Here is a 26,064-nt window from a genome sequence, read left to right on the forward strand (position 1 = left end):
AGTAAGCAGTGTAAATTTATTTTTTCTTTCATTAGACTTGTATACAGGATACAAGTCAAACTGAAAAATGGTAGCAGCGATCAAAAGGTTAACACCAAAAGTGCTAGACTAGGCAACATCCCATGATTGAACTAAGCTAAATGAAGTTTGTTGCATTGATATCAGGAGGAAAAGATTCGTTCTTTAACATCTACCATAGTATATCACAGGGGCATGAATTGGTTGCAATTGCCAACTTATATCCTCAAGACGAATCAGATGATGAGATCGATTCATTCATGTTCCAAACAGTGGGACACGATATAATTGACTACTACAGCCAGTGCCTCGAAGTTCCACTTTTTAGGCAGAAAATTATCGGTAAATCTTCAAATCAGAATTTGGAATACGAATATACCAAGGATGACGAGATTGAGGACTTGTATAAGCTATTGTCGACAGTCAAGGATCAACATCCTGAAATCAAGGGGGTAAGCTGTGGGGCTATACTTTCACATTATCAAAGGACAAGAGTTGAAAATGTTTGTGATAGGTTGGGCTTGACATCATTGGCGTATCTCTGGCAAAGAAATCAGAATGATCTAATGTTGGAAATGTGTGAGAGTGGACTTGACGCAAGGCTTATCAAAGTAGCCGCCATTGGCTTGAATGCTAAACACTTAGGAAAGCCACTACAAGAAGTCTATCCTCATTTACTAAAACTTAATGAAATTTACGACGTTCACATATGTGGGGAAGGAGGTGAGTTTGAAACAATTGTTCTTGATGCTCCATTCTTTAAGCACAAGAAGCTCGAAATTGTGGATCAGAAAGTTGTAACTCATCCCGGTGATGTATTTTATTTGAAATTGAATGTTCAGTTAGTTGATAAACAAAAGTTTGAGTTTGCTCTCTTACAAGCGCCTCCATTACTTGAACATGAATTAGTCAATGCTACAAAATCTGGTCATTTGCATGAAGATGTGGCACCACCAAGTCTCGCTTCATCTTATAAAAGTTATACACCACCAATAAGTCTTGTTGTCACACCCACGAAGCTCTTTGTGAGTAACATCACCTCACAAGTGGGAACAGTAGAAGGGCAAACGGAAAATATATTCAAACACTTGCAATCAATTTTAAGTGAATACAACCTAACTTTGAATGACGTACAACATATCAATGTCCTATTATCCGATATGACCTTATTTGCCAGAATGAACAAGATATATGCCACTTTTTTTGAAGATATTTACCTTCCACCTTCAAGAATTTGTCTTGAAACCGAAATTTCAACCACAATCCAAGTATCGTGTGTTGTCCTTAAAAATATTCACCCGAAATCAGGAATACATATACGGTCAAGATCCTATTGGGCGCCACAAAATATTGGACCTTACTCCCAAAGTATAATTGATTCACAAGATACATACAAACTCGCCAGCTTATCGGGCCAAATTCCATTGATTCCAGCTACAATGAATATTTCAGAGAATAACATTGCTTTTAATGCAGCATTATCATTACAACATTTAGATCGAGTAGAGGAGTTGGTTGGGGTGCCTAACCCAGCTACGATTACTTGCTTTGTTACAAACGCTGCATTTGTGCCAATTGTGATTGATTGTTGGAATTATTATGCAGACACAAGAGAGAAAATAGAAGACTCGGTGCGTAATAGCTTGGTTATTGCTGAAGTGCGTGCCCTTCCTAGAAGTGCAGATGTCGAGTGGGGCGGATATAGCTTTAAAGAATTGCCTACTTATGATAATGATGATGAAGAAGAAAAAGACTCGCCCTCCACGTTTGACGAGTCACAGCTTCGTACTTTTGACTTTTACAGTGTTAGCTCAATTGCAAATGGATCTTGCAGATTTATGTCCTTATTCACATCGGATTTCACAGTTGTGCAAGGTTTCCTTAAAGGGCAACTGGCTTTTGCTACCTTATTGACGAGTGAAACTGTACCAGATTTGAAAGTAGAGTACTTTCCCGTTCATAAAGTATACAATGTCAACGGGGAAGAGTACAAGTATTGTCTCATTGTGAAACAAGAGAGAATCTAGACAAAACAAATACATTAACCTAGCCTATATAGCAATATCACTACCATCGTTTTGTGGACCTTTATAAATCAACTCCTCCGGAACTTCAATACCCTTTTCACGGCAAAGTTCAATCAATTTTATATTTTCTTCTCTCAACTGATCTATATAATCGGCACTTTTGGTCAATATGTTCAATTCTGATCTGCTTTCTTGTTCAGTCAAGTTTGGTGTGAGTGAAACAAGTTTATCAAATTCTGCACGAATATTTTCTCTTCGTTTTTGCTCTGAAGCAATATGATGGGCCTAAAGGAGCTTTAGTTAGTAAGGAAATAATCAAAGTAGGGAGTTTTTGTACGTACCTTTTTCTGTTCATCTGAAAGATTGGTAGATTTTGTCTTCTTTTTCTTCTTCGATGTAGACGCATCACTTCCTGTATCGTTGCCCTCTGGACTTGTACTACATGTGATAGGCTCTTCTTTGGGTGATATGCTTGATGGGTTCTGCATGTCTTTTGTGGATTAGTTGTTCAGTGATTACAAGTAGCAAAGGTCTTTGGAAAGTTTTGATTTTCTGGGGATTTTCAATTATGCGACACAAAATTGCACACTGGTAATATGACATTCATAAAAGGACGATCCATCCATCAGTAAGTGGCATCTGCATGTGCTACAATAATGAGTTGGTAAATGTTTATAGTTGCAAGTACTTTCACTACGTAAAGCCTCTAAATCTATCCCTTTAAGAAAAATAATGGGCCAAAAAGTGCAAAATATTCTATTAATCTGTGGCACCCGAGGCATACTTCTTTCTCAAATACTCGAATGGTCCATTGAGTTTAAGATTATACACAAAAGATGCTTCATGCAACCATCTTGGAAGAAGAGGGGCAATAAATCCCAAAAGGAATCCCATCTTACCACGATACAAGTGAAACGCACCTCCCAATTTAGCATTTTCAAAGTCATCTGCAACTTGCTTGGCATAAACGTGAGCCGGTGTTGGATTGCTCTTTGTCACACCCAATCTAACTTCATCAAATACTTCCTCCATTCCTGGTACATTGAAAATAGAAGTTTCTGGTAACTTCTCAGAACCCTCGATATTAGTCCCGATCATACCTGTGATGAAGTTGATTGATCACCTTCACTCCAAAGGGGTTCATCTCCACTCTCAAAACTGAAGCATACAAATCTATCGCAGCCTTAGTTGATGTGTAAGTACTTTGAAAAGTAATTGGGTTGACTCCGGCAACTGAGCTGGTAAATCCAATAACACCTTTGGCATTGATCAAAAGTGGTACGAACTCTCTGGTCATCCTCATTGGTCCAAAGATATTCACTTGAAAACATTGTCCAACTTGTTTATCAGTGACGTCGGTTGTGGACATTGTACATATTTGACCTGCGATGTTGTCCAAAATATCTAGGTATGATCCTCCTGTTTCAGTCTCGATATAAGTTCTGGCTTCTTAGACACTCTGTGAGTCAGTGACATCCAACTTGGAGATTTTCACTCCATAGTCCTCCTTTAATTTAGCCATTTGCTCCATCCTTCTGGCGCCAGCGAAAACAACATATCCTGTCAATTGATCAGAGATGAATAACTTATGGCCCAAACAGCTCTCTCCCTTATCAAAATGCTTTCAAACTATCACGAATCTTTACTCGGGTTTTGACTGACTTTTTTGAAATCGTATAGCATATGAGGCAAAAAGCTTCAATTATTCGTAAAATCAAGACCCGGGCTCGTCCTACTATCTACCACTTCCCACTTTGCAAAGCCTTGCTTTGAAATAAGACATAAAACAAAGTAATTAGCTCACAGCTACACTCGGCACGATATGGAAAAGTTTCAAAAATTAACTACATATATATTGTCTGTATAAAGCCACGCTAAAAACACTATAAACGATACTACCCACTCCCGCCCATTGCATAATCTCGCAAAACCCATTCACGACTTACAACAAAACAGCACCAACTGCTAAAGCACCAACAGCACCAGCAATATTCATACCTCTAGCCGCATTACCAGCTTGAGTGGTAGTTTTAGCTGCAGTGGCGGTAGTGCTCAAGTTCGAAGTTGCATTTGCGTTGTGGGAAGTCGCATTATGTCTCAAGTGACCTCCTTTAGCTTTCCCTTTGCCCTTGGCTTTACCAGAAGTGTCTTTGGAAGCAGCTGATACGAAACAACAAGCACTTAGTAACAAGAGTAATGTTTGAGTTTGCATTGTATGTTGATATATAACAAAAAAAAGTAAGTCGCTCGAAATATTTGGGTATGCCAGAATTATCGACTGCTTTATATACCAAAGTTGTGAATCCTTGCACCTTCCAGATTCGCAATGTAGCATAACAATTAAACGATTTGCTCCTATCCGTGATCAATTTTGGAGATAGGACAAGCAAAGTATTTCTTTTGTGGAAATTTATCAGAACTGAGCGTCACAAACAGGGGATTAGGTTTTATTCAAACTTCCTAGAACATATTGGAGTTACCTCTCATTCCGATTTCAAAAAATTGGAGGAGATGAATGGGACTCTCGAGAAGAAAACTAAAGACAAAAACTAACTACCAAATATGGCACCAATGTGATATCAAAAAAAAAGAGTAAGTTGAGTAGATAAAGAGTTGCAAAATTTGCTAATGTGGTAGCGCAATTTCTTATTGATTCCCCAAAAAAATATTGAGACGCTTTCCTCCCTTTCCTAGCTGCCTTCATCATTGTCATCATATGCCGTGTTTGCTCGACAATGTTCAGCCGCCACCACCGAATAACATAGATCCAACCCTTACACTACTAACCAATGAGCTATTTGACAAGCTTGATGCAGTGAATCGTCACAATTTGCAAGAAGCTTCAACCATAACCGAACGAAGAGCACAGATTATCAATGACTTCATTGCCATATTCCGAACGCATATCGGAAGTGATATGCTACAGTCAGCCAAGCTCATATTCCCAGAAAAGTCTAGTCGTCTTTATTTCATAAAAGAAGTTGCATTGGCTCGACTCATTATCAAGATGTACAAGATCCCCAAAGACACTGAAGAATACAATTTACTCCACTATTGGAATCGACAGTACCAAAAATCTAAGCGTTTTGCGTCTGACGAGCGGAAAATTAGGGATTTACCACTACAAGCAGCCAGAATAATTGCTACGCGACGACCATTTGTTGAGCATACGAAGGAATATACTGTTCCTCAAATCAATTCGATTTTGGATGACTTGTCAATGGCTAAACAATCGCAAGAGCACTTGGAGCTTCTACAGCCACTATTTGATACTTTAAGAATAGAAGAAGTTCGATGGATGATTCAATTTGTACTAAAGAAGCCCATTTTGATACATATGGAGAAATATTTCTTCAATAGTTGGCATCCTGATGGATATAGGCTTTACAGCATATGTAACAATTTGGAGACAACTTTCAACTTGTTGAGTGATCCTAACAAGCGCTTAGCTAGAGAGGACTTGGGTATTCATCCAAAGTACAAGTTTAAACCTCAATTGGCTGAGAAATTGACGACAAATTATAGTGTTGTTGTTCGAAAACTACAAAAGAAGCAGCCAATGGATCCACAATATGAAGCGAAGTTCAATGAATTGCAATTGGAAAACAAGTTTTATATTGAAGAGAAAATGGATGGTGATCGAATGTTGTTACATAAGGAAGGGGGTCGGTTTAAATTTTTTTCAAGACGTTTAAAAGACTATACGTTTCTTTATGGCGAGTCGTTTCAATTTGGGTCATTAACTAATTACCTTCGAGATGCATTTGCCAAAAACATTGATTCAATAATTCTTGATGGAGAGATGGTGGCGTATGATTATAAACGACAAGCAATTTTGCCATTTGGTACCTTGAAATCGCTGGCGATTCAAGAAAGTGTACGACAGTTCACCACTATTAACCATTACGAGCAACAAACAAGTCACCCTTATTACCTTATATTTGATATTTTATATTTGAATGGTCGTGATTTGAGTAATTACCCATTGTTTTTTCGTAAAAATTTATTGGATCGAATAATTAAATCGGTTCCATATAGGTTTGAAGTACATGATGCTAGGCTAGGCTCTAGTGTTGCTGATATTGAGAAAGCTATACGTGAGGTTGTTACAAGTCGAAGTGAAGGTTTGGTTTTGAAACATGTTCAACTGAGGTATGTTATTGATGGGTTTAGAAACCCCAATTGGATCAAAGTTAAGCCAGAATATTTGGAAAAATTTGGTGAAAATTTGGATTTGGTGGTTATTGGGAAAAACCCAGCAGTGAAGAATTCTTATATGATGGGTTTACAGAATAGACAAGAAGGTAGTGAGGATTACGGAGCTTATTATAGTTTTTGCATGTGCGCAAATGGTTTTGAAATTGAAGAGTTTGACAAGATTGAACGATTGACACATGGTCATTGGGTAAGCACCGCACAACAAATGCCACCAGAACTGTTGATTAAATTTGGTAGAAAGAAACCTGATTTTTGGATTGATCCCAAGTATTCACTAGTTTTAGAGATTCGAGCTCGATCAATCGATGTGAGACCAGAAGCAACTTTTGCTGTCGGGACCACCTTACACAATATGCATTGTCGACGTATACGTGAGGATAAATCAATTGAAGAATGTATTTCAATGCAAGAGTACATTGAAATGAAGCAAAATTATATGCAAGATTTGGATCTCAAGTCGCAAGCTGCAGCAACAAAGAAGAAAGAATTGGCCAAATTGACATCGTTTAATGAGCCACTGGATTTGAAGCAAGTTAAAATCGAGCTGGATTTATTTGCAAGTTTTGAATTTTTGATCTTGAGCGATAAGAGAGATCCACATGGAAAAACAATCACTATTGAAGAATTGAAAACCTTGGTGAAACGATTTGGCGGTCATTTGGTTAATTCAATTGATGCGGAAACAAAATTGCAGATCTTGATCATTACCGAAAAGAGTCTACCCACGAGTCAACGATATATATCCCAAGGTTTAGATTTAATCAAACCATCCTGGATCTTTGAATGTATTAAAAGAAACCATATTGTCCAATTGGAACCTTGTTTTTTATTTGACTCTCAGAACTGGGCACTGTATAGTGAACGAGTGGATGAATTTGGTGATTCCTACACTGTTCACTTGCCGCTTGGTCAAATCAATACACCTAGCTTGGCTTGTGAAGAAGTTGATCAACTACGACAAGAATTTGAATGGGATGAATCGGTCCGACCCAAATTGTACTTGTTTGAAGGAATCACGTTTCATGTTATTGGTCAATCAATAGCTACTCAGTTAGTAAAAGACCGAGTTGAACGATTTAGTGGTGAAGTTATTGATGACTACGTAAATTGTGGATACATAGTGGTGCCCAATTTTGAAGAGGAAGAGTTTCGACTGGAGACAATTACAATTTTGAATCAGATTTATCGGGAAATTGATCAGAATTTACATATCAGAGATGGACGATTTACAAGTCGGATTCCATTTACTGTGGTTGAAAAGTTTATCCATGATTCAATCAAATCCAACAGTGTTGTTGATCCTGAAGATTACAAATTTTATTGAACAAGAACAGACAACTCTAATACACCTATTTCTCTATTTGCTTACCGTTTTCCACCTCTTCTTCTTGTCAACTCGGGCATTTTGAAAGGAACTTTCAAATGAGCAATCTTGTACGTACCAACACTGCTCTTTGGTATACCCAAAGCTTCAGCTTCACCTACGGTTGCAGATTTAATGATTGCTCCCACGGCTCTAAACAACGCCACTAATTTAGTAGGTTTCAATTTCAAATCACGAGCCAAGGGGTTCAAAGCCACTGAAAAATTTGATAGGTGTAAAATCAAAATGATTAAATAACAAAGCAACTTGTCTTCATTATGAGGATCAATTGTAAATGACCGATCTTTTGATTTACCAAATTTTGTAGTACGAGCAATGGTGAAATTAGACAAGATTGTATCAATTAATGCTTCTGATGGTTTGTTACCCAATTTCGTCATTAATGAATCTTTGGAACTAACACGACGGTTTTCATAAATGGCAAATAGCAAGGATGCATAATACAAGATTTGTAACTTTTCTAAATTCTCATGTTCGATAATTGTTGATAAACGTTGTTTAATAAACTCTGGTGATGAAGGGAATTGCGAAATTGGGTCTGAATCAGTAAAAATTGATTGAACGCGGATATAAGACCAATCTTTTGCTGGGATGATGGATTTGATGGGATAAATGTCTTCAACGTTTGTGGCATCAACATTTGGTTTAGGAACGGGGCTATTGGAGAAATCATCATTCTTTACAGACACAGTTGATGAATCAGCCTTGTTACTTGCAAGTGTATCTTGAACAGTATCAATAATATCCATCTCCATATCTTGTAATTTATCAGCATCGATTCTGTTCTTTTCCAAATTGGTAATTGCTTGTTTAGCCTTCTTGGTACCAAACGCTTCTCCCAATGCATTTCTTTGGGTTATATTCTTGACTCCAGTAGATCTAACTGAAGGTCCTTTATATACTTTATACTGTTTTGAAGTTACTTTTGTTTGGAAATATGGTGTTTTGAACAACTCAACCGATTTGGTATTTGGATCATACATGGCAACTACATATTCATTCAAATCTTGAGTTGATGAGGAGTCGCCATCATATTCTAAATGATCAGATTCTCCATGGATTAGGTAGTTGTTGGTTTTCTTGTTTTTGTAAATGTCAAATTCAGTTGATGATGGGATGGAAAGCCCGTTGAAAAATGAGCCTACTGCAGCAACTGGTTCTTCAGTATACGATGATACTTTTACATGTGAGGAGGAGGAGGAGGAGGATGACATGGGATACCTTTGTTCTGCTTTGTACCGGTCAGTGATAGAATAAGCTTGTGATGGATTAAGTTTTAGATAGTCAAGATGAAAAGAAAAAAAAAAATTGTTCTTGATGAGATGAACCTTCTCAATTAACAATACAATGCTCATATACACTACAGTAGACTATGATATCACAACAACTTACATACTATGAGATACTAAATGTCCCATCAACAGCAACTCAAGACCAAATCAAAAGCGCCTACAAGTTGAAACTACTATCAACTCATCCGGATAAGAAGTCAGCAAAAGCCGATACCTCAAACCATAGATCAACATCTTCTTCAACGCACCCCGACATCAATCAAATATTAACCGCATATACCACTCTTTCCTCACCACAACTACGATCTCAATACGATTCAGACTTACAAACACAATCGAAAATTAATGGGGTTAATTTATCAGGCGACGGATTAGATTCATTCACATTGGATGATTTTGAATGTATTGAAGCAGAGGTAAACAGCGGTGAAAATGAGGTTCAATTTGTCAGGGTATGCCCGAGATGTCAGTATGAACAAGGTATGGTTCTAACCGAAGATGATTTGATTTCAAAGGGCACTAATTGTGATGACGATGAAGGTAGATTTGATATCATAGTTCAATGCAATAGTTGTAGTTTGTGGATCCATGTCAGATACTACGAGGAAACAGAGTGACGAAGCATAGAGGTGTGTGTTTACAAAAGCTCATTTAATGTATACAAATTCCAACTGTATATTTCTTTCTGTATAACTTATTGTTGTCCTTTTACTCTATTTCCTTCATCTCATTTCATTCAATCATTTCGAAAAACCTTTCTTGAGCTTCTTCTTTTTTTTTTTTGCAATATTTATTCTAGTGTAACTTTTAACTCCTCTTTGGTCATTGGTGTAAACTCATTCAAGTTATTGATAGGTCCTTGCTTCAAATTCAAATGACCCCAAGCCCATGATGGAATCAACGCCGAATCAAACTGTGGAGCAACACTCAATTCTCGATCATCAAAATCAAACAATTCTGGTAAATCCTTCATGTCTGGTTGTGAATCATATAATTGATATTGAGCAGCATTAGAATGAGATGCAGGACCTCCTAATGAACCAGCTGTATTATGATGAAATTGTTGAGAAAATAATTTCCTATAATTTGGCAACTTTGTTGATTCATTACGCAATTCATCAAAATATGGATCAACCATTGCTTCAATGCAGCTAATTCTTTCCAATGGACTATATTGTAATACTCTGATCAAAAACTGTATACAATCGGGTGACATTTTCTTGAAAATCTTGTGTAATGGAATTGGTTTGATTTGTGGGAATCGATGCTCCATATAGTTTGGATTCATACTCTTGATTTGCTCTTTTGTAGGAGTTCCCAAAATTTTGATGATTTCCACCAATTGATCAATACCTGATTCACCAGGGAACAAAGGTTGTCCAAGAATCAATTCAGCCATTACACATCCTGCACTCCATACATCAATCTTGGTAGTATAATTTGTAGCTCCAAAGATCAATTCAGGTGCACGATAATATCTCGAACAGATATAGGAAACATTTGGTTCCAGTGGGTTCAAGATCTTGGCAGAGCCGAAATCACACAACTTCAATTCGCCTGTTGTTGGGTTGATTAACAAGTTTTGAGGTTTGATATCTCTATGACATATTCCTTGTGAGTGAATATAGTTTAATGCTCTAAACATTTGGTATGTGTACAATTTGATTTCCAACGGTGGCATACTCAATCTCTTCGAAACATAGTAATGACTAGCTTTGTAAAGTGTTTCAGGAACAAATTCCAATATTAAGTTCAAGTACAATTCATTCTTGTCATTGTTGGTGTAAAAGAAGTATTTCAAATCAGCAATATTTCGATGATGAACCAACTTCATAATTTGTAATTCACGATTCTTGAATCGTTTATCTTGAAGAACACGTTTCATAGCACATATCTCATTACTTGGCATAATTTGTGTTTGGAAAACTACTCCAAACGATCCATGACCAACCATTTGTGATTGAGTATATTGTATCGTTTGAGTTTCGCCTGTATGACCATTTGTGACATTTTCAGTAACAACCTCTATTTTAGACATGATTCGTTAGTATTAAGAAAATTGATGGATAAAAAAAAAAAAGAAAACAATGATGCGGATAAATATTTTAGTGATTTGTGGAAAAAAAATGTGAGAAAGGAATGTAATGGGAAGGGGGGCGTAAATCGTAACAAATGAGTAAAAAGGGAAGGAAAATTGGATGTGTATGCAACTTCAATTAGCTCTAGTTTGGTTGAACGAAGTAAAGCAAAAATGTGAAAAGGGGAAAAAAAAAAATTGACTTGTTACTTTTCTCGACAAAAAAAAAGTGACAGTTTCAAAATCGCACTTGTTTTAGCTCAATTTTTTTTTTTGTTTTTTTCCGTTCTTGTCTTTTTTTTTTCTGTTGAAATCGCGTCCGATGTGGGTGATGATGTAATTGGATTCACAAACAGCGGAAAGGGACCAAATGAACAGCAAAAGACACCTGGACCAAATACAAAATTACTGAAAAGGAGTGACAGACGATTCGTGCAAATGGAAGATGTAATTCACAATTGGCTTGAATCTATTGTATTGTGGTGGTGCAAATCTAAATCAGCTGATGTCAATTTGCTTAGCTTAGCTGCGTGCTTTCTTTTTAAAGATAGTCTAAACCCAACAACTTTATTGCGGTGTACTATGTTGGTGCTTATTGATACAAATGAACTCAGTTAAGGTATCCAACGTAATGCTCGTTGTTGATCTTAAATTTGACTTAGTTTTTTTTTTTTCTGAATGACCAAACGAAAAAAAAAAAAAAATTGTTGAAACAGCAATTGGGTAATTATGTGAGCACCTGAACTTTTATTCAACCTTAGCCTTTCTTGTATATGTGTAGGTATGTTGTATAGAAGCTGTAGGTAGTGGTGGTGATTGATTGTCAAGAAGAAGAAGAAGAAAAAATTTCTTTCAGTTTTTGTTGATGTTGTAATTTGGTTTGTTGATAATTTGATTTGTTTTTTTTTTTTTGCTGTTGACTGTTTCTCTCTCTCTCTCCATATTTAAATTGTTTGTGTGTTTTGTGTTTGTGTTTTTTTGATCATTCAATTTCTTATCAATTTTGTGTCCGCTCCCAAAATAGAAAACCAGACAGACAAAAAATGTATAGTCACAGACAAAAAAAAAACCTCCACCTCAACAAGCTCAACTAATGAGTCAACAACACACCCTCTCTCAGCAACGAATCCTTCTCAAAAAAACAAGCAACGCTTAGACTGTATATTTATGTCCTTTCAAGCCAAAGCAACATCATCATTCCACACTGTATCAGAAATTTGTTCCTCAAATCTAATTCTTTCTTCTGTAGTCTAACTGCTTTTGTGTCGTGTGAACAAAATAAATTACATCTCCACCTTTCCTGCTAGCCACTCACCAATCAAGCAAATGTAAGGCAACAAAAAAATAATCACCAAAAGCCAAAATCATCGTATTTGTGAAAACATTTCGTATCTGCTTTTTCATCACAATTCGATCACAATAATCGACAAATAGCTTTATGGGTTTTGTTTGTGGGGAGACTCTAGAATCACTTTCTCTATTGTTGTTTTTTTTGCCAGCAACATCTCTTTGTAAAAAAATATGTTGCTTTCCCCACTTTACTTGTGTAATTTTGTTCAGCGTCACACTACCAATTGATTAACCCCACTTTTCTGATTTTAGATTTATTTTTTTTTATATTTTTTTTTTTCATCATCTTGCACTACCCGCAAATAACAAATTTTGCAGCCGAACTTCATTCATCACCAGCACTCATCATCCTTTGTGTAAATCAATCTCCTATATCTCCTTTAAGTAGTCCCTATCCATGACATAGTTTTTCCTTCCCTTTTCTTTGATACTATCCTCCTATGAGTTATTCCTTTTTCTCACATTTAAAATCACTAGAAAAATTAGTCCGATAAATACACGTACACACACAGACACATAAAACAGTGAATCCAGTGCATATACTTGTGTATCTCTCTCTTGCATCATTAGTAGAATAATAATCTCTCTCTCTCCCCCCATTGATTGTTAAAATTTATACATACCAAACTGTTCACTATACCTTCTCAGTTCATTAGTAAATTTCATTTTCAACTTATTCTTCAACTTTGTTCGTTGCGACTTCGTTTGATCAAAACTGTTTGATTTGGCCATTGCAGATGCACCTGCAGGTCCTGCCGCAGCTAATGGGCCTGCTTTGGGTTTGTTGAAACCGTTTACTTCTGTATCACCAGGTTGTACACTTTGTCTTCTTGACATGGTAAGATTGTTTGTTTTGTGATGTTTAATTGACCCTTTGCGCATCATTGCAGTCGTACTCTCATTTCCATTCTCGTCAATATCCACAAAGCCATCATCAGCATTATCAACATCATCATCATCATTATTATTCTCCTCATCATCATAGTATTGGTTTTTGCCATTGGACAGAGTATTCGAGTCTTCACTATCACTCTTAAACATACTCATAAATTTAGTTGCAATGGAGTTGTTTCTTTTTGGCTGTGATATATGATGGGTACCATAGGGAACACTATTTCCATTGGTAGTATTATATCTATTCTGTGATGCGTTTTGACTATTATTGATCAATGTCACTGATGAACTTCTTCTTTGATGAGCAGCACTTGGAATTGAATAATTTTCAGTTGGACCTGCAACCGAATTGTTCCTTGAGTTGGTTCTTGAGCTGTACAAATAAGAATATTGTTGATTGCTAAACAATGAGTTTTGGTGAGCCTTTGAAGGTCCATTGGGATAATTGTTGTACGATGATGAATTGGACATCAGAGTTGATGAAGCAGGAGCAAAAGCACCTTCTTCTTTCATTGTACTTCCAACATTTGACAACTTTTTTCCAAAATCAAACGGATTATTAAATGCAATTGAATTAAAATCATCCTCAACTTCAGTTCGTTCAGAATCGTAACCACCACCAACGCCACTTCCTTTTCTTGCCATTCCTCTAGGATCTAACTCTGCACAATCAAGACCTTCATCTGAGGAGGTAGATGAAGAATCAATTCTCTTCATACTAAAGCCATTGTTGTTGTTTACATTACTAAACTGTGAATTGGCCCTAGACATTGGTTGATTCTGATTCCAATAGTAATCTTCCCCATTGGTCTTGTTGTTGCTAAACTGAGTCTTCATTTGGTAAGGATTAAAGCCATGAGTAGCTGCAATCTCATTACTTCCACCATTTGCAGTACTTAGTCTACTGACTTTATTCATATAATGGCCAGAATAATTCTTTTTCATCAGTTGTGTTGCTGGTTGTGATGTTTGCAGTTGCAGCTTTTGTCTCTGTTTCAATTCCTTTCTTTCATCTCTTTGTTCTTTTCTCAACTCCTTTCTCTCCTCTCTTTGTTCTTTTCTCAATTGTCGTGCTTCTTTTAAAGAGTGCACTTTATCCTCGTCTTTGTCCTGCTTCAGTTTAACGCTTTTTCTCTTTTTGGTCTTCTTGACGTGTTTGTTCGCTTCGTTATAAATAGGTTTATCAATTATTAAATCTCTTAATTCAGGAGTTGTTATTCCATCATTATGGAAATACGATGGATAATATTTGTAAAGTTGATGTTTCTCCAAATATGTATAATCAATTTGTTTCAAAACAGAAGGTGGAGGAGTTTCATCCAACGCATCAGTACCTATACCTCCTGAGGTTCCTTTGGTAACAAGAATCGGTGGTTTGTTTGGTTTGTTTGGCTTGGTTTGTGTTTGGTTGCTATTATTTGGAAGTGGCAAGTTTAATTCTGGTGCTATTGAATCCAAGTTTAGTTTACTCAACCCTTTTGAAATATGCATCATTTGTTAGTCTCTGAAAAGGTCAAGTGGTGTTGATTAAATTTGTGTGTGGTGTGAGTAGACTTCAAATTGGTTGTAAAAAAAAAAAAAATGCAAACAACTAAATTAACGGATGGAAACTAGTGTAACTTTTTCTTTTTTTGGCTTTAAATTCAGCAGACGTAGTAGTTTGAAGGCCCTTAGAGGGTTATATATATCCTAGGTGTCCCTTGGTACTTGTGTATGTGTATAGCAAAAGGTCGATAGATTCAATGTAGTGCTCTCTATCTTTCTTATTATTTTATTTTTTTTTGGTTGTTGGTAACTTATCAGTTTGCACGTGTTGAAATGTAGATCAAGTACAAGTTTAAGCTGTGACTCTAATAAGTTTATCTAAGTTTGAATATGTAGTATGTTTAGTTTTCTTTGATATAGATGTGCTTTGAGTGCCTCTTCTAATTATGTGGTTTTCCGTTGGTTTTTTGAAAAAAAAAAAAAAAAATTGTGTGTATTTTTTGATCTCTTGCAGATTTGTTGGGTCAAACAATATGCAAAGTGGGTTAGGGGTTAGTTGGGATTTGTGTTGAGTTGAAAAAGTTGGTTTTTTTAAAGGTGTTGTTGTAAATATGTAAAGTTGTATATGGATATTACTCTGGTGATGAGTATGAAAGATAACCTGGAATTCTACTTAGTTTAAATATGATACTTGGGGCACTAAAGAAAAAAAAAATAAAAAAAAAAAATAAAAGAAATACTATTTATTTTTATTTTAGTTTTGAAGTATTTTTAGCTGTATATGCAGGATATATGTACATAAATATATTGTTTCCGTCTCTAATCAAAACAGCTGGTATTTGTTTCTGTTTGTATTGTTTCACTCATTGAGTCTGCAAACATATATCTCTATAGCATCTATATTGAAAGAGATACAAGGAGTTTATGTTTACCATACAACTAAAAGTGGTATTACACCATTTTGTATTCTGACCTTTTTTTTTTTTTGTTCTGTCTCCACAAAAAGCAAAGACACTAAGCTTAAAAATTTTATTATCTACTTTTTACCCTGATAGAGAGAAGCTATATTCTCTGTGTGTGTATAAAATAAAGAACCCTGTCAGTATTATACGTAACAATCTGGCAAATGATCAGATCATTTATTCTTTCTTCCCAATGTGAGAGATCTGGTTGGCAAAATAACGTAAAGAACGATTAAAAAAAATAAATATGATCAGATCTAATCTGTATACAACCAGCCTGCAGGATTCCCTCTCGTATTGGTTGAGCTTCATAGGATGAAAATTTATAGGACTCTTTGCTTCTAATGTTTTTTTTTTTTTATAAACAATCATTCAATGTGTGTGACCCTTTTAAGGAATTGAATATAGATTTTATATGAGTATAAACATACACACACATACACAAAAAAATTAAAGACAATATCTCCACAATTTCCCCTCTCGAAGAAAAATAAAATAAAATAAAAATTATAAAAATACAAAATAAAAAATTACTTTTTTTGTGTAAAATCCGCTTTTTCTGTATTTTGTGTAACTTAAAAATATGTCATTTAAAATTTCTTCTTTCTTTCTTTCTTTCTTTCCTTTAACGGCGTAGTATCTAACCTCAATACATTAATGACTCTTTTAGCTTCAATAAAAGAAAAAAAAAGATAAAATGCTGTGAATGGTTCTTGACACATATTAATACCACCAACCTCACTCACAAATCTTTCTCTAGTAAATTGAAAGAATGTCTTCCTTTCTACCGTATTGTCAAGCGATATAAAGTGTATCACAAATCCTAGCAAAAAACACACATTACACAAAACAAATCACAATAAATTTAGCGCTTCTTACATTAAACCCATCATCAAACTCCGTTAACTATTACTCCACTCTCTCGCATAGTAAAAAATTCAATCAAACGTTAACTTTATTACAGTAAGTAACCAAAACTAAGATGAAAAATAACACAAACCTTATGCATTAATGATTTAACAAATTTTCCCTTATTCTGTCGGCATAATAAAAATAGAGAGAGAGAGAGAGAGAGAGAGAGAGAGAGACTCATAACCTTAAAAAAACTGCAGGCGGAAAAAGAAAGAAAGAAGAACTTTATTTTTGTCAAGCTACGTCATCAACTTATTTAGTACATGCAGATTATTAATAAGCAATTCACAAATGGACTTTGCCTCATATACAAAAGTACTGACCACAATAAATGCCTCGAGAATACTGATTAACTGTGTTTTACAAAAAGGAGGTGGGGCGACTTCAGAGCAAACAACCAAAAGCAAAAAAAAAAAAAAAAAAACTTTAAAAAAACGTTTGATTGTTTCTTTTGTTTCTTTTTTTTTTTGCTTTGCAGATCTACAGTCTCTCCAGTGGTGGGGTTCATGATACTGATATGCTTAGTGTGTAAAATGGTTGTTATACGTACGCAGTACACACACAACAACCCACTTTGAAACAAATTGGTCATGTGGGAATATACTTGTTTTAGTCATGACCCATATGATAAACTTTTAACGTTGACACTTAACCCCATTTCGCTAATTTTAATTTCTTCTTTACTGATTAATAGTGTATGAGTGCACCGCAAAGGCGATACCATTTTTTCCCTTTTTTTTACTGGACCCACTGAGTCTGGATCTCACATGTATAGGTCGGTAGTCGCACTAATTTAACAGGATGACATTTTCAATACAAGCATTACGTATAATCTCTATCTACCTAATTAGTACTCCTCAAAATTCTCCCATACATATTCTATGCTCTATCGTGTCTTTCTTAACCAACTCTTTCCTGCAAAGGGAATTGTAAACCCCATTCAAAAGGGAAAGTCAAGCTTGTATAAATTTTCACACACAATTTGCAACCATATTGCAGCAAAACTTTTTCTAAAAAAATTGCTAACGTATTAACAGTTACACCAGAGTATTTTTTCATACCTACTCAATATATTCCAGACACTCTTATATGCTCCAAAAATCGTTGTTGCGAGATAGACTCGTTTGCTATGAATTTAATCAGGTGACCAGGTTTGGTAAATTTTTTATTGTTTGGTGCACGTGACTTGAGAAATAGAAAGCAAGAGAAAGAAACTAAATAGAGATCGAAACGAAACACAGTCTCTGTGTATAGCCTCTTAGTGAAAGCTGCATGAGATTGTGCTACAATGGTTTGAAAACTAAATAAACAGAGCTTTTCTTGCATTGCTCATAACTAGATATCCTACGGCATACAAAGACCAACTTTTCACCTATCTCCCCCCCTTCACTTAAAACAGCCGTTTCTGCCTATCATAGCGAGTCATCTTTTGAAACAATTGCTTCATCTCTTCATCCTCACATTTAGGTATAATCTTGTCCAAACCCATTCTTTGAAACCTTTTCAAATTAAACTTTTTAAAATGACAATCATCATTATTCAATTCAGGCCAATACATTTCGTCTCTATCTTCATCAGTTTGTAGCTCATCTTTCCTGTAAGTTGGAGTGCCGAAAACTTTAAAAATACAACTCAATAAATGCAAGTCACTAATACTCGACTCGTTATGCAATTGTTCCTCTTCCTCTTCTCCATCATCGACACTGCCTCCACTTGCATGATCTTCTCGTACCAATATACTCTTGAAATCAGGCGAATACAATATAGTCATAATAATCGCTACTGACCAAATATCAATCTCAAATGAATAATTAGTTATATTCAACAATAATTCTGGCGCCTTGTATATCCCAGTACACACATCAGTATACTTTTGCGCCAAAGGTTCATCTTCCGGAGGATCCAATAGATTATAACAAACACCAAAATCAGCAATAACAGGCTGCCCAATATCATCTTTGATGAATAATATATTATTTGGTTTCAAATCACGATGAATAATGTTATTTTCATGGATGAATCGCACTGCTGATATCAAATTGGTCACAAATTGTTTTGCTTGTGGCGGGGAAATTAAATTGGACAATGTGTACTTCACCCCACTGGATCCTTCTCCTCCTCCATCAAGATTATATCGTGTTCGTTTACGACAATATTTCTTATTCCTCATCAATTGATTCAAATTATAAGGATAATATTCCAACACTAACACCACATCTTCAAAGATTTGGAAATCTTCAATATATTTAACTATCCCATGATGATCTTGTAACGATTTGATAGCGGTAATTTCTCGTTTGATTGAATGTGGAGGGATCTTGAAGTCAACATCAACAATTTTCAAACACACGTAATCTGATGTAGATGTAATTGAAGTTTGCTTAGGTTTTGCTTTGCATATGTCGGAGATGGGGGTGTTGTATATTAACTGTTTATCAGTGTAAAGATCATCTAGCTTCATGCGGTCAATGTGTGGGTTGTGTAATATAAAGGAGAAACTCCTTGTTGATGATCGGAGTTTTTCTTATTTCATTATTTTTTTGGTACGCGAAACATTTGTGTAAGTTAAGTTCGCCCTACGACATGTTCCGCCTTATTTGAAAGATAATAATTAATTTGATATCAGAAATACTACATGTAGCCCCAAAATAATGACTAAGTGGCAATAAAACAAGTAAATAGTAACCAATAAGTGATGATGTTGAAAGTCACAACGCAATTTATAAAAGCAACTCGATAGTAGCACTGATAAAAATTACAAAATTCTCAAGTCTCTATAACATCATCTGGTTAATATACCTTAGTGGGTGAGTCCACTAGGTAAAAGATTGTTGTCTAATCCAGCTAACAACAGGTTGTCCCCTTGTAACACTAACACCAAGAAAGGACTTTGTGTGTCCTTTTCCATTTGGAGGAGGAGGAATCACAATAGGTCAGACTAAAGCATCAACTGTTTTGAATTTGACACCGCTACTGGGACGCCCTTGTATACCATGGGATCTCCGAGCAGAAGCAGAAGAGTGATCAGCACAGATCGCAACAACGCGCAGAGGGGTAGTAGTGGACTTGCATACACCAACTTTTGTTGAATAATGGTCACGGTTACTGGTCAATTGAGTAGTTGAGCGAAGGTCATCGAAGTTTTGTTAATTTTTTCAAGTAGTTGCTAGACCTGTCACATTGGGGAGATCTATTCACCTTGTGCATAAAAAAGGAAGTACTGGAAACAACAACGTTACACCCAAAAGATATATTTCAGAAAAACATTTGTTCAATCAGAATATGTTGGAATGAGATGAAGGGTTGGTTATTGCCGCGTATATATGTCCCTCATTTTGAATTGTGTTGGTTCCAGATAAGCCTATTAATGCCAAGATTGATGCACCTCGACGGTTGGGACCATTTCGTGTCCGAAAGAAAATTGACCAAAATTTATTTACTACAGTTACTTGATGCTAATTCCGTTAAGACGAAGGTTTTACTAGAGAGATGTTGAAAGCATATCATATGAGCGGCCCCTTCCCAATATTTGATTCTACATGCAAGTGATGTTTTCCCGATTATCACCAGTTTTTGATGTTTCCTATTCATACACAACTACTACCATTATGTATTACACGGTAACCACAGAGTTTTACACTCAGCATCCAAGTCAACAACTACGTCATTGATTGGTAACCGAGACTAGTACTCAACAAAAGCAGCTATTCACAAATCCACCACTGCTCCTCACCGTGTCGTTGCTGTTTGTGATGAGCACTCAACTGCCCCTGCTCACAGATCTCATAAAACGCAACAGGGTCACAAAAATGTTGTTAGATTTAAGAATGGCCTATGCCGTTGTCCAACCTATTGTTATCCCCCCACCACGTAACGGAAGATATAACACCAAGTATATTCCTGATGTCAGTGTCAGATGGGGTCAACCTGTTGTTAGCTGGATTAGACAACAATCTTTTACCTAGTGGACTCACCCACGTAAATCTATTAGACTTGTGATTTTTGTACGGAGGTATGACACTACAAACCAATACACGTAACAAGCAGTACCAAAAGACTATAATCTAAACGATTGTATATATATAATGACTCTCCCTCTCATACTCTCTTTCTCTTGTTTCCTCCATCATCAAGCCCCAAATTGCGTTTAAACCCAACAACATTGCTATTATTATTGTTATTATTTGTATTATTATTACCCCCATTTTGACCAATATCATTATCATCAACATAAATCTTTCGATTCGGATACTTCAAATTCAACCCTTCAAATGCATTCTCCGTAACTTTTGGCAACTCTAGAAAGAAATTATGCACCAATGCTTGATCAGCAGTTAACCTTACTTCAGGATCATACTTTAGCAACCCATACAACAACTCCAAACATTGTTTATTCTCCCCTCCAATCATCTTATACCATTGTGACAAGTTTGATGAATACAGTTGGGTGATTTGTTGAGTAAATGAAACAAATTCAGGATACTTGTTCAAACTAGGCCAATTTTTCAAATTGGGTGTACCCATAACTTCAATTATTTTCTGAAACTGATTGCGTTGAAATGGAACCAGTTTCTTGTTATTTATATCGATTTTAGCTTCTTCTCCTTTGAAGATTGGTCGTAATGATAACAACTCTGCTAATATACAACCAACTGCCCATAGATCTATTGCAGGAGTATAATGTCTGGTTCCCAATAATAACTCTGGAGCCCGATACCAGATCGTAACGACAACTTTATCACCAGTGTAAAGACTTTGTAGTGGATTGTTGAATTTACGTGCTAATCCTAAATCTCCAATCTTGACACATCCATTTGACGTAACCATGATATTTGCCGGCTTCAAATCACGATGGAAGATCCAATTTTTATGCAAAAATGTAACTCCGTTGAGTATTTGCCAAGTTAGGGATTTAATAGTTGGTAATGGAATAGGTTTCAATTCCGGATGCGAATGATAATGAATAATTTGTAACAAGTCATGTTCACAAAATTCAAAAATCATATAAATACTCTTATTTTCCAATATTATATCGGCTAGTTTGGTTATATTCTTGTTGTTTAGTTCTCGACATAGTGACATTTCTCGAATGGCACTTTGACTGATTCCAGTGTATTGAGCTGCTTCGTGGGCAATTTCACGATTGAAATTTTTACCTCCATTGCCAGCTGTGTTGTTCTTATTGGTTGAACTTTGATGATTATCACTTTTAAACTTTTTAATGGCGTAGTATTGTATTGAAGTTTCTCCATTTTTATCATCAGGTGGTACAGAAATGTCCTTTACTTCAGCTTGATGAACTTGGTCGTTTAGTTTGTTGACTCCATCGAGTCCAACACCATCATTTCCATCATTCAAGCCGCCGCCATTTGCCAAATTCTTCCCCCTTTCCTCACCATCTTTCGCATTTACATTTACATTTGTAGTTCGAAGTTTGGCTTTGTAGACTTTACCATACGTTCCTGCCGCTATGTATCCCAAGATTTGATAAGTCGAAAGCACAGAGTCACGATTTAAATCTTTCCGATGCTTGAATGGCCCTAGCGTCAATATTGAATTGGGAGCCATTAGTGCCGGCTGAGGCACAGTTGGAAGTTGATTCAGTTGATGATTACCACTAGGGCCATAGTTATTTTTGCTATTTTGATGCGGCGGCGGCGGCGGCGGCGGTGCTGCAAATGGATTATTAGTGGGTATCGTGTTTGTCAATGACTGCGAATATGGGTGTCCCATGGCTTGTTGTTGATAATGTGCCGATGGATGTAGATGCTGAGATTGAATTGTCCGTTGTTGAGGTTGATCACGGAATATTTGGCCATCACCATGTTTCTGTGTTGAGCTGGCTGACGATCGTTTCATGGTTTATGAGGTAGTTCTGTTGTGAGATGATATAGATCTAAGCTCACCAGTTAAAGCTGTACTTGTATACTCTCTTCAAAGGTTGTAGTCACCTCTCTGACATTTCTTCGGTAAATTCTCGCGCAAAGAAAATATTTGCCAATAGAGAACACAAAAGTGGGTGCAAAAACTTTACAAACGATACTAAACAAAGTCCTTTCTTACATTTAAAATTCTAATCCTTCTAAGCCATTTAGAGATTGGCTAACTGTAGGAGCTGTCCTATTCTCTGCAACCTTCAGCTGGTCAGAAACTACTCCAAACTCATAATCAGCATGAAGGTTTAGCAAATTGGAAACTTGTGAGTTTTCATATTCGCTCTTTAAATTGTCCGTAATCTGCTTTTGTTCCTCCACTACTTCATCTTTGATTTGTTGAACTTCGGCAGAGTCATCCCATTCAAACGTCTTTGCAAACTTATTGATATAATAAAATGTTCCTGATATACTTTGATCGACAACTACTTGACCTGACTCAATTGCTTTATCCAATTCCTCCATGGTCACACTATATGACCAATTCAACGTATGAGATATCTCCGAAACCGTGGCTCCATAACACCCGTCTTCGTGGTTGAGGGTATCATTGTTATCATCATCATCATCATCAATTAATTCAGTCCGTATCAAGCTTCTTTTATACCTATGCTCTTGCAGTTTCAAAAATTCCACAATGAATTCGCTATACGTATGTACATGGGATCTTGGTCGGACGACAACAAGGCCGCTCTTCTCATATTTATTCAGCACAACCGGTAAATTCAAATTCTCAAACATATCAACCAGTTTCATAAAGTCAGTAACGTCAACTAACTCAGTACCAAACCCAGAACACTTCACTAGAAAACGATTATATTGGGCAAATAAATCCGGCAAGGTTATCATGGAAGATCGTTTAGTGAGGACTAAATTTGTCAAATACTCACTCATGTGCCGACTAAGTTCGCTGTGATAAAGTTTTGATGAGCGATTTATGCTCAATGGTGGAATACTTTTGATGGAGGTGCTGTCATTACTTGCTAGTATCCTCTTGAATGAGGTAGAAAGCTTAACCAAATCTTCAAACTTAAACATCAACTGCTCCAAGTCATCCAATGACGAGCTAAGGATCTTTTCATTAGCTTTCCTTTGCTGTTCACCAAACGCTTCCAAAGCGTGAATCCCAGCTCCACTTGTTTTTACTGTCTCCTTTGGTGTCTCCAACTTCTTACCATTCTGATTGACGCCACCTTTTTTCCTCAAGTTTTCCCACTTTATTTCATCAATCAACGTAGCCACTTCTTGAAAAAATTGTGATTCACCACCTTTTCGAAAGCTAATTTTTATATAGGGTAGACCACTAGAATACTGCTCTTCGCCCTCAAGTTTCAAGTTGAGAGGATTAGACTCTATCGATATTTCATTCATAGCTTGGTTAATTTCCTGTGTAGATGATTTTAAATCGGTGCCACATAGTTCGCAATATTTTAGTGATTTGTGATTAATGAATGTACATGTTGGACACTGGCCAGTTGAGACTACTCTGGGCGTGGAAGATGAAACGGGCTCTGGAGTCAGGTTGGCCGGTGAGGGGGAGGTATCCAGAATGTCTTGGCTAAGTAAAGAAGTCTCAGAACGCTCCATAACAGCACCTTTTTCAGATTGGGCACGCACATCTTGCATAAAGTTCTTGTTTGGTACTCCGCATGCAATACATTTAGGTGCCTCCATATCTGCGTGTACTATTCCAGACACATGGTTCTTGAAGGAACAAATCTTGCATACCCAGTCAAACCCAGTTACAGACTGCGAATTTGTCTTACCCTCAGCTTGACTCTCAACTTTGATATACAATTTAACCTTTGGCGAAGACCTCAAAAACCGTTCTATTAGCTCTGCTGAAGTAAGCTGATCTATATTGACAGAAATACAGTTTTCAACATTGTTGTTGTCAAGGTATATAATCCGTTTATTGGTAAGATATAGCCTTCCGTCCTGATGTAGTATAATCTTTTGCTTTCCTTGGTATAGTCCCACCTTGTCTTTGATGTAGACATTAAACTCACCATCCTCAAGTATTGGTCTGTCACTTCTATTAACTTTTATACGTTGCCATATTCTCAACCAAGACATTTATTGCAATTCTTATACAGCTGTGGAGTAGTTTATTGAGGCTAGGAATTGTTCGTATTTGGTTCACCTTGATAAATGTGATAGACTTCTGTTGAGTAGATCAAGCAAAGAAACAAAAAAAAAATAGATAATTACGCCCCAATATATATACAAACAAGCTTCATCAGACAACAGCAAAAGATTTGTCTTGGTTACATGAACTCACGACAAAGAGGAAGAATCACAATCCGCATCCATCAAGACGTATTGAGATTGAAGTGACTGATCAAACCATCAAGCTAGTTAAGTTAGACAACTCTCGCAAGATCAATTACCCATTTTGTCGTCTCGATCACACACAGCTTCAACCACACACATACACACGCGATGGCTTTCTTATTCAAACGAGATCCCAAAAGTCCACCAGATCTAGTGCGAGCCTTAAACGAGCAATTGATAAAACTCGATAGCACAAATGATCCGTCAAGTTATAGAAAACATCAAGACGAAGCAGGGAGATATCTAAAGCAGATCAAGACCATTATCTACGGTGACGACGAGAGCGAGCCTCAACAGGACCAAATACAAATACTATTGACAGAATTTCTACAATCGAAAAACTTGTACTTGTTGACATGTTCTTTAAATAAATTGGATTTTGATTCACGTAAAGATGTGGTTGTCGTTTACGCCACTTTGTTACGACGAAACTCATTAAATGGAGTAAAACAACCAAGTTCGACTTCACTGTCCCCACCCCCAGTTATTGACTATCTAGTTCACTCACAACCAAAAGCATTGGACTACCTCATGAGAGGTCCTGAACATAGTGAAATAGCTCTTATTACTGGTCAAATATTACGAGATTGCTTAAAATTTGAAAAAATCAATAGATATGCTTTATGCAGCCCTTTATTTTGGAATTTTTTCAAGTATGTGGAAAATCCGACGTTTGAAATTGCTTGCGATGCAATGATGACTTTGAATGATATGATGACTCTTCATAAGAAGTTGGTGTCTGAATTTTTAGCAAATAATTATGAAGAATTTATGACTAGGATTAACGGGTTGATCAAGTCAAATAGTTATGTCACCAAACGACAAGGTGTTAAGCTTCTTAATGACTTAGTATCTCAAAAAGCCAATTTACACTTTTTACACAGATACTTTGCTGATACGAAGAATCTCAAGTACACGATGCTACTTCTAAGTGAAAAGCTGAAGAATTTGAAATTGGAAGGGTTCCATCTATTAAAATTTTTTGTTGCCAATCCAAAGAGAACGCCTAAAGTTAATGAAACCTTAATCAAAAACAAATCCAATTTCCTTGAATTTTTCAAAACGTTTGATATTGCTAGCTTTCATGATTCTAGCTTACTAGAGGAGAAAGATTATATTATCAGGCAGATTGAAGAATTACCCGATAGGAATACAATCTATTAAATGTCATATTTTTT

At 36.3% G+C, this 26,064-nt stretch overlaps 12 protein-coding genes across 12 annotated transcripts; 4 read left to right on the forward strand and 8 right to left on the reverse strand. All coding sequences in view use genetic code 12, as the record gives it.

Moving 5' to 3' along the window:
- Positions 1 to 140: 140 nt before the first annotated feature.
- On the forward strand, positions 141 to 2,045 carry I9W82_004839 (diphthine--ammonia ligase; the record flags this gene model as incomplete). Its single annotated transcript, XM_067693952.1, has 1 exon — positions 141 to 2,045. One exon carries the CDS (start codon positions 141 to 143, stop codon positions 2,043 to 2,045), a length of 1,905 nt encoding a protein of 634 aa, XP_067546322.1.
- A 24-nt stretch (positions 2,046 to 2,069) lies between these two features.
- On the reverse strand, positions 2,070 to 2,533 carry INO4 (Ino4p; the record flags this gene model as incomplete). Its single annotated transcript, XM_067693954.1, has 2 exons — positions 2,070 to 2,330; positions 2,387 to 2,533. 2 exons carry the CDS (start codon positions 2,531 to 2,533, stop codon positions 2,070 to 2,072), a joined length of 408 nt encoding a protein of 135 aa, XP_067546323.1.
- A 271-nt stretch (positions 2,534 to 2,804) lies between these two features.
- Positions 2,805 to 4,257, reverse strand: I9W82_004841 (AYR1; the record flags this gene model as incomplete). The annotated part of the gene is made up of 3 exons (XM_067693955.1): positions 2,805 to 3,051; positions 3,146 to 3,494; positions 4,044 to 4,257. 3 exons carry the CDS (start codon positions 4,255 to 4,257, stop codon positions 2,805 to 2,807), a joined length of 810 nt encoding a protein of 269 aa, XP_067546324.1.
- Positions 4,258 to 4,761: 504 nt separating this feature from the next.
- LIG4 (DNA ligase (ATP)) lies at positions 4,762 to 7,587 on the forward strand (the record flags this gene model as incomplete). Its single annotated transcript, XM_067693956.1, has 1 exon — positions 4,762 to 7,587. The coding sequence occupies one exon, from the start codon at positions 4,762 to 4,764 to the stop codon at positions 7,585 to 7,587; it is 2,826 nt and encodes a 941-aa protein (XP_067546325.1).
- Positions 7,588 to 7,628: 41 nt separating this feature from the next.
- Positions 7,629 to 8,861, reverse strand: I9W82_004843 (DNA-directed RNA polymerase I subunit; the record flags this gene model as incomplete). Its single annotated transcript, XM_067693957.1, has 1 exon — positions 7,629 to 8,861. The coding sequence occupies one exon, from the start codon at positions 8,859 to 8,861 to the stop codon at positions 7,629 to 7,631; it is 1,233 nt and encodes a 410-aa protein (XP_067546326.1).
- Positions 8,862 to 9,019: 158 nt separating this feature from the next.
- I9W82_004844 (uncharacterized protein) lies at positions 9,020 to 9,556 on the forward strand (the record flags this gene model as incomplete). Its single annotated transcript, XM_067693958.1, has 1 exon — positions 9,020 to 9,556. The coding sequence occupies one exon, from the start codon at positions 9,020 to 9,022 to the stop codon at positions 9,554 to 9,556; it is 537 nt and encodes a 178-aa protein (XP_067546327.1).
- A 173-nt stretch (positions 9,557 to 9,729) lies between these two features.
- Positions 9,730 to 10,977, reverse strand: I9W82_004845 (GSK family serine/threonine-protein kinase; the record flags this gene model as incomplete). Its single annotated transcript, XM_067693959.1, has 1 exon — positions 9,730 to 10,977. One exon carries the CDS (start codon positions 10,975 to 10,977, stop codon positions 9,730 to 9,732), a length of 1,248 nt encoding a protein of 415 aa, XP_067546328.1.
- A 1,995-nt stretch (positions 10,978 to 12,972) lies between these two features.
- On the reverse strand, positions 12,973 to 14,754 carry I9W82_004846 (gsk3; the record flags this gene model as incomplete). Its single annotated transcript, XM_067693960.1, has 1 exon — positions 12,973 to 14,754. The coding sequence occupies one exon, from the start codon at positions 14,752 to 14,754 to the stop codon at positions 12,973 to 12,975; it is 1,782 nt and encodes a 593-aa protein (XP_067546329.1).
- Positions 14,755 to 18,009: 3,255 nt separating this feature from the next.
- CAK1 (cyclin-dependent protein kinase-activating kinase) lies at positions 18,010 to 19,080 on the reverse strand (the record flags this gene model as incomplete). Its single annotated transcript, XM_067693961.1, has 1 exon — positions 18,010 to 19,080. The coding sequence occupies one exon, from the start codon at positions 19,078 to 19,080 to the stop codon at positions 18,010 to 18,012; it is 1,071 nt and encodes a 356-aa protein (XP_067546330.1).
- A 1,637-nt stretch (positions 19,081 to 20,717) lies between these two features.
- On the reverse strand, positions 20,718 to 22,478 carry SSN3 (cyclin-dependent serine/threonine protein kinase; the record flags this gene model as incomplete). The annotated part of the gene is made up of 1 exon (XM_067693962.1): positions 20,718 to 22,478. The coding sequence occupies one exon, from the start codon at positions 22,476 to 22,478 to the stop codon at positions 20,718 to 20,720; it is 1,761 nt and encodes a 586-aa protein (XP_067546331.1).
- A 206-nt stretch (positions 22,479 to 22,684) lies between these two features.
- VPS36 (ESCRT-II subunit protein) lies at positions 22,685 to 24,628 on the reverse strand (the record flags this gene model as incomplete). Its single annotated transcript, XM_067693963.1, has 1 exon — positions 22,685 to 24,628. One exon carries the CDS (start codon positions 24,626 to 24,628, stop codon positions 22,685 to 22,687), a length of 1,944 nt encoding a protein of 647 aa, XP_067546332.1.
- Positions 24,629 to 24,994: 366 nt separating this feature from the next.
- On the forward strand, positions 24,995 to 26,050 carry HYM1 (Hym1p; the record flags this gene model as incomplete). The annotated part of the gene is made up of 1 exon (XM_067693965.1): positions 24,995 to 26,050. One exon carries the CDS (start codon positions 24,995 to 24,997, stop codon positions 26,048 to 26,050), a length of 1,056 nt encoding a protein of 351 aa, XP_067546333.1.
- Positions 26,051 to 26,064: the final 14 nt, after the last annotated feature.

This window comes from Candida metapsilosis (genome assembly GCF_017655625.1).
Source record: "Candida metapsilosis strain BP57 chromosome Unknown scaffold7, whole genome shotgun sequence".
Lineage (NCBI taxonomy): Eukaryota > Fungi > Ascomycota > Pichiomycetes > Serinales > Debaryomycetaceae > Lodderomyces > Lodderomyces metapsilosis.